Raw genomic sequence first — 12,868 nt, forward strand, 5'->3', positions numbered from 1 at the left:
AATAAATAAGCGTAAACAATAAATAAACAGTTCCATTTTGTAAAATTGCATTCAGGAATGAATGCAACTTTAGTATTTTCTGTAATAAAGTCTTTTCAAAACATTATAAAAACACTCTCCGGTACACTTATAATTTATTTAGTTTCTTTATCATTGTTCCAAACAGTCAGAAAGATTACAATATAATTTAACAGCACCTGTTGGGCACACATAATATGCATGCAGCGCTTGCTCCTTACCTTTTTCTTGATCGGCAGTATTTTCCACAACTAGTCACATTTATTTCACACATCGGACTTCCCCTTTACCTCCTGAGCAACCAGTAAACATTTGCCCGTTTCCAGTTGATTTGTCACGTCCTCTGCATCCATTTTGCTGTGTGTTACGGTGTTCAGAGTTTGTTATAACCAATTTATTGATGTGAGTATGATAGGCTATAGGTCAGGCCATATTGGTCACATGCATGTGACGCATGCATGTCACGTAAAGAGAGCAAGGGCCGAGGGAATAGGGAATGTTTTTCCTAAACAAATTAGGGATTTCGGTAACTTTTCAGTCAGAAATGGCTAATTACGCTGCAGAGAGGAGAGAGAGACAACAGGTGCTCGTCCCACAGTCACTCGCTGTAATTTTTATATTTACACACCGCGCAGCAAGTCTGAGCCCGGCCCAATTAAATCAACTGCGTTTGGACTCTAGTCATTTGCATGTCTTAATTATATCTAACAGTGCACTTAAAGCATCAGATAAGCTTAGTGCAAATACTTGATTTGATTAAAACACATAGGATGTATCTATGAAAAAAATAAACATTTAAACATTTTGACTGGTTGAATGACAGATGACTCTGTAGACCAATATTGTTTTTTTGTCTGGGACAGCCCTACCATGATTTGTGGAATGTGTAAAACACTGAGCATCATACCTCTGTTTCTGTCGTCCACTTGTCTCCTTGCTCCTTGTCACTGCTGCTGTACATGGTGTCTGGAATGAACTGTCTGTTTACGAACTGAAAACATAAACAAGATGGCCACCGTCACAAAGCAGCCGAGACATGATAATAACTGAATTAACAGGGTAGTGTTCAGTCGGTAGGAAATCAAAGAAAACTGCCCAAAACAGGTATGTATACATTATCTGAATTTGTCCAATTGGAAGCACTTGTTTTCATTTCCATTGCGAAATGTAGTAAAACAATGCCTTAATGAACACGACCCAGGATAGTAAGTCCTCTCACCTCTGTAGCCTCCACCTTAATGGGCTCTATGTAATCTTCAACTATTTCACCCTCTGAAGAGAAAAATAATTTTCAGAATGCAGGACGAAAGATGTTTAATTAAACAACATCTTTATTGTCATAATTGGACAACTAAACAATACAGCAAGAAACGTAACTTAAAGAGCGAACAGTTAACATTTAATATTGCCTACAACTTGCTTACAAATTCCCAAACTTACGTGTACTTTTGCTAACAACTACATTGGTTCGCCATTTAAAAAAAAAATCTCACATTTCTAAGGATGGCAAAGGAACGTGACCAGTTGAGCTATCAAAATATGTATAACTTTGTCCATTTATAACTCAAAAGTGCAAATTAACGTCAATGTCAAAAATGTTGACCTTGGTCGACGGTCTGCTCCTCTGCCAACTCCACTACTGCTTCCAACTGCTGCTCCTCATCCTCCTCACACACTCCATTCTGGTGGGACTGGGCTTTGTCAAAGTACCCGCTTAGCAGCACCCGGTCCAGGCTGTCCTTCTGAGCTTTGTCTGGGGAGGGGAAGGGTAGAGAACCATCAGCATCACCATATCACAAAAAACACCACGGTATTGATGCATCAATCTATAATAAAATATGGTGTACACATCTGGCCAAAGTATGTCTCATCGCATTCTCCAGTCTTGCGGTCTGAGCACTGAACCCCCCCGCCCATTGAAGTGCTCTATTGAACATGACCCAGTTCTCCAAGAGGTGGTGGTGCTGGTGACTGGAGAGAGGCGACTGGCTTTTCTAGACCCATAATGCTGAGACTAGAGGTCGACCGATTAATTAGAATGGCAGATTAATTAGGGCCGATTTTTTAAATACCTTTATTTAACTAGGCAAGTCAGTTAAGAACACATTCTTATTTTCAATGACAGCCTAGGAACGGTGGGTTAACTGCCTTGTTCAGGGTCAGAACGACAGATTTTCACCTTGTCAGCTCGGGGGATTCAATCTTGCAACCTTACAACCTTACAGTTAACTAGTCCAACGCAATAACGACCTGCCTCTCTCTCGTTGCACTCCACAAGGAGACTGCCTGTTACTCGAATGCAGTAAGCCAAGGTAAGTTGCTAGCTAGCATTAAACATATCTTATAAAAAACAATCAATCATAATCACTAGTTAACTACACATGGTTGATGATATTACTAGATATTATCTAGCGTGTCCTGTGTTGCATATAATCTGACTGAGCATACAAGTATCTGACTGAGCAGTGGTAGGCAGAAGCAGGCGCGAAACGAAACTCACGAAACATTCATTCAAACAGCACTTTCGTGCGTTTTGCCAGCAGCTCTTCGTGGTGCGTCAAGCATTGCGTTGTTTATGACTTCAAGCCTATCAACTCCCGAGATGAGGCTGGTGTAACCGAAGTGAAATGGCTAGCTAGTTAGCGCGCGCTAACTAGAGGGACAGAAGCTATACTGTTACACTGGCAATACTAAAGTGCCTATAAGAACATCCAATAGTCAAGGTTAATGAAATACAAATGGTATAGAGGGAAATAGTCCTTTAATTCCTATAAGAACTACAACCTAAAACTTCTTACCTGGGAATATTGAAGACTCATGTTAAAAGGAACCACCAGCTTTCATATGTTCCCATGTTCTGAGCAAGGAAATGAAACGTTAGCTTTCTTACATAGCACATATTGCACTTCTACGTTCTTCTACAACACTTTGTTTTTGCATTATTTAAACCAAATTGAACATGTTTCATTATTTATTTGAGGCTAAATAGATTTTATTGATGTATTATATTAAGTTAAAATAAGTGGTCATTCAGTATTGTTGTAATGGTCATTAGTATAATTTTTTTTTTTTTTTTAAATCGGCATCGGCTTTTTTGGTCCTCCAATTATCGGTATCTGCGTTGAAAAATCATAAATCGGTCGACCTCTAGCTGAGACAGCCAGTTCTCTGTCTCTCTGTGTGTGAGAATGGGTTCCAGACCATGGCAACCTGCCCCAATGCCACGCTGAATCAGGAGAAGCCCTCAACATTCAGTCCTCTGTCCTGGCAGACTGCATTGTGTGTGTCTGTCTCAAGATCACTTCAATCAGAATGCACCACTCCTATAGCTTGTACCCCTAGGCCCAGATTATTCATATTACAGAACTGTACATTTACAAGACTTCAGCATTCAGAATGCACAATTCCATCCATCTGCAACACCTCAGTTATATGGTAATTGTGCCAGCCGACAGTTGCGGATGTCATGCATAAATTATACAATTACTCTCTACTGCAGCAGTCGCGTTCGGATATGTACGGGTCCTTTCAGGCAAGTCAGTTAAAAATTACACACCAGAGACTCAAGGGATGCAAACTGGTGAGGGTCCAAAAGGTTGATGTTCATTAAATTTGCATATTTTCAGAGAATTACTACATATTTGAACAAATCTCAATTCTCGGGAAACATGTTTATGGTAGGCTAGCATTGCTTAATTGATTACGTGGATTTAATTTAATCCAGAGAAGTGTATTGTGCCATATCACAATGTGTTGCTGAGCTCATGAGTGGCATGGTTTTCCATGTCTGAAGCGGGCCTATAGGCCTATTTGTTTGGCAAGACAGCTGTGCATGGCTGCATCACTGTAGTAGGTTGTTTTGGTTATTTGAATAGCCATTCACCTTTTGTTTACTATACAGCCAAAAATATAGATTGTGTCATGCCTTTATCAATGTGATATTTTGTATACTAGGCTTAACTTGGTACTGCCGTTTTGTTTGCATTTGCAGTTATCCAAACTGCTAATTCAGTATATTTGTTTGCATGCATAACTATGCTACTACTTTCAGCATTTAGTTTGCACTATTTTGGTAAGACAGCTGTATTCACAAAGGGTAATTCAGCTATTGCAAACAGCCTATCCATCTTGTAGCCTATATTCATTACCAAAAACAGCCTTGCTTTAGTGTGGAGGGCTCTGTCCATTTTGCTGATAAAGCGCAGCAGAGGTGGGCTACAGATTTTGGCAGCAACGTGTCACTTCAAAATCACTCAATGGCCTCAGTCTCAGAATTTGAACTTTGTTTATTGTGGTATAGCGTGATAGGCAGAATTGAATATAGATGGATATTGGAGGAAACTGGAACATTGGTGGAAACTGTCGTACACGTCGATCCAGAGGATCCCAAACATGGCCAATGCGTGACATGTCTGGTGAGTATGCAGTCCATGGAAGAAATGGAACATTTTCAGCTTCCAGGAATTGTGTACAGATCCTTGTGACATGGGGCCGTGCATTATCATGCTGAAGCATTAAATGATGGCGGCGGATGAACGGTATGACAATGGGCCAGAGGATCTCTTCACGGTATATCTGTGCATTCAAATTGCTATCTACAAAATACAAATTGTGTACGCCTATGTAGATATTCCATTAAAAATCAACCGTTTCCAGCGACAATAGTCATTTACAATATTAACAATGTCTACACTGTATTTCTGATCAATGATGTTATTTTAATGAAAAAAAGTGCTTTTCTTTCAAAAACAAGGACATTTGAACGGTAGTGTACGTGTAGGGGTAAAGTGACGAGGCAACAGGATAAATAATAAACAGCGGCCTATGTGACGAGTCAAAAGGTTAACAAGTAGTCTTATTCAGAGACTTGTCCCGAAGCCATACCTGCGTTCTTTTGGCTGTGTGCTTAAGGTCGTTGTCTGGAGCAGGTTGTCATCAAGGACGGGGCGGCAGCGTAGCCTAGTGGTTAGAGCGTTGGACTAGTAACCGGAAGGTTGCGAGTTCAAACCCCTGAGCTGACAAGGTACAAATCTGTCGTTCTGCCCCTGAACAGGCAGTTAACCCACTGTTCCCAGGCCGTCATTGAAAATAAGAATGTGTTCTTAACTGACTTGCCTGGTTAAATAAAGGTAAAATTAAAATTAAATTAAAATCTCTGGAGCAGGTTTTCATCAAGGATCTCTCTGTGCTTTGCGCCGTTCATCTTTGCGTCAATCCTGACTAGTCTCCCAGTCCCTGCAGCTGAAGAACATCCCCACAGCATGATGCTGCCACCACCATGACACACCTCCAGACGTGACTCTTGGTATTCAGGTCAAAGAGTTCAATCTTTGTTTCATCAGAACAGAGAATCTTCTTTCGCATGGTCTGAGAGTCTTTAAGTGCCTTCTACTAAACTCCAAAGCGTGCTGTCATGTGCCTTTTACGGAGGAGTGGCTTCAGTCTGGCCACTCTACCATAAAGACCTGATTGGTTAGAGTGCTGCAGAGATGGGATAACCTTCCAGAAGGACAACCATAACCACAGAGGAACTCTAGAGCTCTGTCAGAGTGACCATCGGGTTCTTGGTCACCTCCCTGACCAAGGCCCTTCTCAGTTTGATCGCTCAGTTTGGCCAGTCGGCCAGCTCTAGGAAGAGCCTGTGTTCTTGGGGACCTTCAATGCTGTGGAAATGTTTTGGTACCCTTCCCCAGATCTGTGCTTCGACACAATCCTGTCTCGGAGCTCTACGGACAATTCCTTCTACCGCATGGATTGGTTTTTGCTCTGACATGCACTGTCAACTGTGGGACCTTATATAGACAGGTATGTGCCTTTCTAAATCATGTCCAATCAATTGAATTTACCACAGGTGGACTCCAATCAATTTGTCGAAACATCTCAAGGATGATCAACGGGGGGGCGCTAGAGAGCGTGCTATGGTGTAGACGTGCTTTGCTAGAGCTCCGCTCTATTTTGAAACAAATTAGTATTTATCTTAACCTCTCACGACCTATAACTTCAAACAAATATGACAAAGGGAAAATGCACCAAAAAAGGGGGAGCTAAACAAGATAATTTGAATGAGATAGACAACGAACCAATTTCAACGTCGCCGACCCACGAGGAGTTAGCTGAAGAGGCTAGCTTCCAAGAGTTCCCCACAGAGCCTACTCAAAGTGGCATACTGGCTGCCATAAACTCACTAAGCAAGAAGGTGGACACAAGGTTGGCTGATATCTCAAAGAGTATTGGGACTTTGGCCGAAACTGTGAAGGCAACTAAGGGAAGGATGCATGAGGTTGAGCAGACAACAGTCGATCTTGAGGCCAGGCTACAGGACATAGAGAAACAGTGCGCAACTTTCAAAAATCACAACAAAACCTGGAAATGCTCGAGTCGCATTCAAGACGCCAGAACATCCGAATATGTGGGATCCAGGAGGACACTGAGAAAGGGAAACCCACTGAATTGGTCTCGGAGCTGATACAGGCATTGCTGGGGAGTGAACACTTCAAAACGCCCATCCTGATCGACCGCGCACACAGATCTCAGGCAACGAAGCCGGCCAAGGGCGCGCCACCAAGGCCATTCATTGTACGGCTGCACTATCCCCAGATCAGGGATCTCATCCTCAAGCTGGCTAGTTAAAAGTTCCCCCTTAACTTCAACGGAGCCAGGGTGTCTTTCTACCCAGATCTTACCTTGGAGGTGAGGAACCAACGGAAATGATGAGGTACGCAACAAATGCAGGGCGGCCAACATCAGATATGGATTCCTCTTCCCAGCCCGGTTTAAGGTGACAGTCGAAGGATCAACACGTACGTTTGACAACCCAAAAGAGGCCGATCTGTTCTTGACAAGCAAGCTCCCTGGCTGAGGATACAGAACGGCTGTGTCAGCCGGCTAAATGACCAAATACAGGCCAGGAATGCGTTTGAATTTCCAGCCTGTCTTTTCGATTAGAAGATCAGAAATTGGGACTTATATGATAGGTGAGATGTTGTGGCTAATATAGCATATCATGTTTTAGCGCCACTCACCCCCTAATGTGAGAGTTAAGTGTTAAGTGTTATTTAATATTAGTTTATATGGGGAGCATCTATAGACGATGAGTTAGTTCAAGCTGTATGTCTAGACACCCTAAGGTTTCTGTGTTAGCCAAGGAGTGCTTTGTTTGGGGAAGTCACTCAGTAAAGGGACGGGAGGGGGGATGGGGTCTGTGTTTTATGTTCACGTTTATTATTAATACAGGTGGCATGACAAGCTCCCGCACGGCGGGACGTTTTTCTTCTGCGTTCCGTATGACAGCAACAATTTGCTCTAAAATAAGAAATGCCACAGTGACAGAGCACAGAGTAGACCAGGTGGAATAAAGATAGTCAGCAGGAACTGTAATGGCTTAGGGCATGTGGTGAAACGAGCTAAGGTTTTTTTCTCATCTTAAATCACTGGGTGCTGACATAGTGCTTCTTCAAGAAACTCATAGTAAACGCTCCGCTCAGGCCAAGCTACGAGTCGGCTGGATCGGTCAGATATACCAGTCTAACTTTGATGCAAAAGCGAGAGGGGTAGCAATCCTGATAAGGAAAAACATTCCTTTTGTTTACTCATCCTCGATTTCAGATCCTAATGGTCGGTGTATTATTGTGGCTGGTACACTGAATTCGAAACCAGTAACCTTGGTCAATTTATATGGACCCAACTTCGATGATCCATTATTTTTTCAAATGGTATTTAAGGACATACCAAATATCTCGGATACAAGTGGTATTGTTGGTGGGGACTTTAACTGTACGTTAGATCCTCTTTTAGATAAACAGCTATCAAGGTCACTTCAACAATCAAATGCCAGTGTCTTGTCTAAATACATTGATGACAAACCTTAACATTGTCGATATTTGGAGACTGACGCACCCAACAGACAGGGATTATTCTTTATTTTCATCAGTTCATAAATCATATTCCAGAATTGACTATTTTTTGTTGGACTCCAAACTAATTTCAGCAGCTGAGTCGGTTACCTATCATCCTATTCTAATTACGGACCACTCTCCTCTGTCCATGGTGCTGAAACTCGACAATATGTCGACAGGTCGGCGACCGCGGCGCTTAGACGCATACCTGTTGAAAGATTAGGCTTTTTGTCAGTATTTGAAGGAGCAGATTGCCTTTTTTTTCCTCGGAACTAACGACACGGGGGATGTTGACGGCTGAGAGATATTGAAAGAGAGTTAGGGGAACAGGAGAATGTTTTTAGGACGAATTTCTCGTATACAGTCCTTGAGAAGATCAAAGTTAAAATATGAATACAATACTTTCGAAACGGGTGGACTCTTTACTTGCTAGAACGCAACAAAGTTATTTGTAACTGGTTCACAAACCACAAATTATTAGCAAGACAGCTAAGGCATGTACAGGCATCTAGAGCTATTCACAAAATAAAAGACACGGGTAAAATAGTAACAGATCTGCAGGATATTAATAAATGCGTTGCACAGTTTTACTCAGAGCTATACCAATCAAAATGCGATGCTACTGATCCACAAACTATGGAACGCTTTCTCTCTGAATGTGAACTTCCTAAACTAGACAGGGGGGCAGCTGCTGCACTCGATGCAGGGATAACTTTAGAGGAAATTAACACAGCGATAGCACAATTTCCAAACAGCAAGGCCCCTGGGCCCGATGGATATGTAATAGAATTCTATAAGAAGTGCTGCGCCAGTCTATCTCCACTTATGTTGCGAATGTTTAAACAATCCAAAGAAAATGCCAAACTCCCACAAACACTGTATGAGGCTATAATAGCACTGATCTTGAAAAAAGATAGCGATTACATGGAGATGTCGTCTTATCACCCCGTGTTGTTACTCCCCATAGAAAACAAGGTGTTGACAAAGATATTGGCAAACCGATTGAAGACATATATTTCCGACATCATACACCCTGACCAGACAGGTTTTATCCCGGGCCGACATATATACTACAATTTGAGAAGCCTTTTCAACATAATGTATCACGATCATAAGGTTGAGGCAGTGGTAATAGCTCGATGCAGAGAAGGCGTTTGATCGGAATGAGTGGAAGTATATGATGTCGGTTCTGGAGCACTTCGGGTTTGGAAAGGAATTTATTAATTGGATAAGAATTATTTACGCACACCCAATGGCGTCCGTGGTAACCAATTAAGAAATGTCACAGTCATTCCGCTTGTTCAAGGGGTGCCGACAGGGGTGCCCTATTTCGCCTGCTCTCTTCGCTATAGCCGTGGAACCCCTTGCTACTCGCATTCGGGCATGTGCCGATATAGCTTCTGTTAAAATAAAGGACACACAGCACAAAATGTCCCTATATGGAGACGATGTTCTTTTGTTTTTGTCCAAGCCTAAAACTTCTACTCCAACCTTACTTAACTTGATAAACACATTTGGCTCCTTCTCTGGCTACAAGATAAACTGGCAAAAAAGTGAGTTGATGCCAATATCACGGCCTGTGGATATGCAATTTCTGCAATCTACCCCGTTTAGAACAGTGATAGACAAGTTCACAAGCCTTGGCATTGTAGTGACAAGAGACCTTGATCAGCTATTGAAAGCAAATTGGGACATGAAAATATCAGCTTAAACAAATTATAGATTTTTGGAAAACTCTGCCTATCTCCTTGGTTGGTCGTATAAACGCTATTCAAATGGTTGTCCTACCCAGGTTTCTTTACCTCTTCCAATGTCTACCCAATTTCATACCACAAAGCTATTTTAAGAAACTGGATTCAATAGTAACTCCATTTTTATGGGATAACAAGGCAGCCAGAATTTCAAAGAAGCATTTATGCAAGTACAAGACAGAGAGGGGCTTTGGCCTTCCTCACTTTAAACTGTATTATTGTACAGTTGTATTATTGGGCTGCTAATCTGAATTTTGTCTTTCTGGAGGGAAAGTTTACCTGTGATGAGACAGAAGGATATGCCTTCATGGCTTTTGATTGAGCAGGCCTCCTGTCAAGTTCCTCACTCCCTGCACTTGTTAATAGCCCATCATTTGTGAAAAAAATCCACTTATGACTCTAACCCAGTCATTTGTCATACGCTTAGGATCTGGAAATAGATTAGGTATTTTCTTAACATACCCACTGTATACATTGACAGCCCGATTTGCCTGAATCATGCTTTCCACCCTGCATTGGATGATATGGTGTTTTCACAGTGGAGGGAGAAGGGGCTCACAACAATTGGTGATCTATACATAGATGGTCAGTTAGCTTCATTTCAACAATTACAGGAAAAGTTCAACATGCCAACACATTTTTTCAGATACCTCCAAATCAAGAATTTCGTAAGGACACATATCCCACAGTATGGCATGAAGCCAAATAGTCCTACATTAGATAGCTTGATCCTGGTCAAACCCCATTCAAAAGGGTCGGTCTCTAGACTGTATGATGTGCTACAGGCCCACAGAGGTATCCACAGACACCATTAAAAGGGCTTGGGAACAAAAACTTGGTTCAGAAATCTCAGATGAGGACTGGGTAGAAGCTCTCAGGAATATAAACCACAGTTCAGTGAATGCCAGACACAACCTGGTACAGTTTAGGGTGATACACAGGTTACATTACTCAAAAGTAAAACTGCATAAAATATTCCCGGACACCTCACCACTGTGTCAGAGGTGCAAGCAGGATGAGGGGACGTTGACCCACTTATTCTGGACATGTCCTAAGTTAAATGTTTACTGGGCTCTCATTTTTTGATTACTTATCTAGAGCCTTTGATAGAGTTCTAGCCCCAGACCCATTGATCGCTGTTTGGTACAGTTGATGGGAATAACCACGAAGGGAAAGCTGTCTCTTTGTACTCTATTAGCCAAAATGCTCATATTACAATTTTGGAAATTGGAGACTGTACCTACCTTTGAAATGTGGTTACGCTTCATAACTGGGTTGACGATCTGCTGCTACTCTGTGCTGTACTCCACTCAATACTTATTTTTGGCTTAACTACACTGCTTGTAATGACTATATGCTGTCTTATTATACATGTACCACCTAATAGGATTTTGTTTTATTTTGTGTATGTGAGTTAAGTTGTTTTGTCCTCTAAATTGGCCATCCCATTCAACAGTACAATGAAAGTCATTGTTAGTATTGCTGTCTTTTTTAGTTGATTTTTTATTGGAAAATAAACATATTATAAAAATGAAAAAAGGATGATCAATGGAAACAGGATGCACCTGAGCTCAACTTCAAGTCTCAAAGCAAAGGGTCTGAATACTTACGTAAATAAGGAACTTCTGATATCTATTTTTGTAAATTTGCTTTGTTCTTATGGGGTATCGTGTGTAGATCGCTGAGAAATTGTTTATATTTAAACCATTTTAGAATAAGGCTGTAACTTAACAAAATGTGAGAAAAGTCAAGGGGTCTGAATTCTTTCTGAAGGCACTGAATGTTTAATGATCTGCATGTCATTGTGGCAGTAAGTGTAAAACTGCATGAAACCTACTCTCCAGGTAACAGACACACTCTTTCTCCCTCTCTTTCCCAAACATACACACACTGCTCCTAACTTTAAAAACGTTAGGCACCAAACAGAATGTACGGAGCCATAGAAAGAGAAAGATTATTTCTATATAGTTACCCCTATATGAATCCTACCTTCAAAGAATATCGCATGAGTAGCAGAACCTTTTCCTTTCTTCCTGGGCCAATCAAATTTGCCTAGACCTACAGTCAAGTTACCAAGTTGTTAGCCTTCTAGGTAACATGACTGAACAACGTTGTTTGTTATCAAACCAATTATTTGCGGGCCGGGATTAGTTTAAAACAGACTGCGACATGTTTTGTGAAATCTATCAAATGCGTGTGAAATCGCAGTGTATGTTTTTTTACCATTTGAGGTAGAGACAATGTTTTCTTTGCTTGTAAAGCTGCAAAAACATGCACGTCACTAAGCTGTTTTTCCTCTGTGGCACTCCTGCGTGACAACCAACTTGCAAAGCCTATACTCAGACTGGCCTGTGCTCTTTGTATATACAGTGGGGCAAATAAGTATTTAGTCAGCCACCAATTGTGAAAGTTCTCCCACTTAAAAAGATGAGGACGGTAATGTTCATCATAGGTACACTTCAACTATGACAGAAAAAATGAGGAGAAAAAAAAATCCTACAATGTGATTGTCTGGATTTTTTATGAATTTATTTGCAAATTATGGTGGAAAATACGTATTGGTCAAGAACAAAAGTTTCTCAATACTTTGTTATATACCCTTTGTTGGCAATGACAGAGGTCAAACGTTTTCTGTAAGTCTTCACAAGGTTCACACACTGTTGCTGGTATTTTGGTGATGTTTTGGGGCTGTTGCCGGGCAACACGGACCTTCAACTCCCTCCAAAGATTTTCTATGGGGTTGAGATCTGGAGACTGGCTAGGCCACTCCAGGACCTTGAAATGCTTCTTACGAAGCCACTCCTTCGTTGCCCGGGCGGTGTGTTTGGGATCATTGTCATGCTGAAAGACCCAGCCACGTTTCATCTTCAATGCCCTTGCTGATGGAAGGAGGTTTTCACTCAAAATCTCACGATACATGGCCACATTCATTCTTTCCTTTACACGGATCAGTCGTCCTGGTCCCTTTGCAGAAAAACAGCCCCAAAGCATGATGTTTCCACACCCATGCTTCACAGTAGGTATGGTGTTCTTTGGATGCAACTCAGCATTCTTTGTCCACCAAACACGACGAGTTGAGTTTTTACCAAAAAGTTATATTTTGGTTTCATCTGACCATGTGACAGTCTCCCAATCTTCTTCTGGATCATCTAAATGCTCTCTAGCAAACTTCAGACGGGCCTGGACATGTTCCCCTGCATGTAC

General features: G+C 41.6%; 1 protein-coding gene across 3 annotated transcripts in view; it reads right to left on the minus strand.

The window, feature by feature from the left end:
- LOC112232330 (caprin-1) overlaps window positions 1-12,868 on the minus strand; it is a 43,969-nt gene that overhangs the window by 13,049 nt on the left and 18,052 nt on the right. For all 3 annotated transcript variants that reach the window (XM_024399296.2, XM_024399295.2, XM_042323401.1), the window contains exons 7-9: window positions 1,622-1,771; window positions 1,238-1,290; window positions 926-1,009 (exon numbers count right to left, since the gene is read on the minus strand). In XM_024399296.2, coding sequence (XP_024255064.2) covers window positions 926-1,009; window positions 1,238-1,290; window positions 1,622-1,771 — 287 coding nt within the window. The remainder of the gene's footprint in view (window positions 1-925; window positions 1,010-1,237; window positions 1,291-1,621; window positions 1,772-12,868) is intronic.

This window comes from Oncorhynchus tshawytscha, linkage group LG06 (assembly GCF_018296145.1).
Source record: "Oncorhynchus tshawytscha isolate Ot180627B linkage group LG06, Otsh_v2.0, whole genome shotgun sequence".
Lineage (NCBI taxonomy): Eukaryota > Metazoa > Chordata > Actinopteri > Salmoniformes > Salmonidae > Oncorhynchus > Oncorhynchus tshawytscha.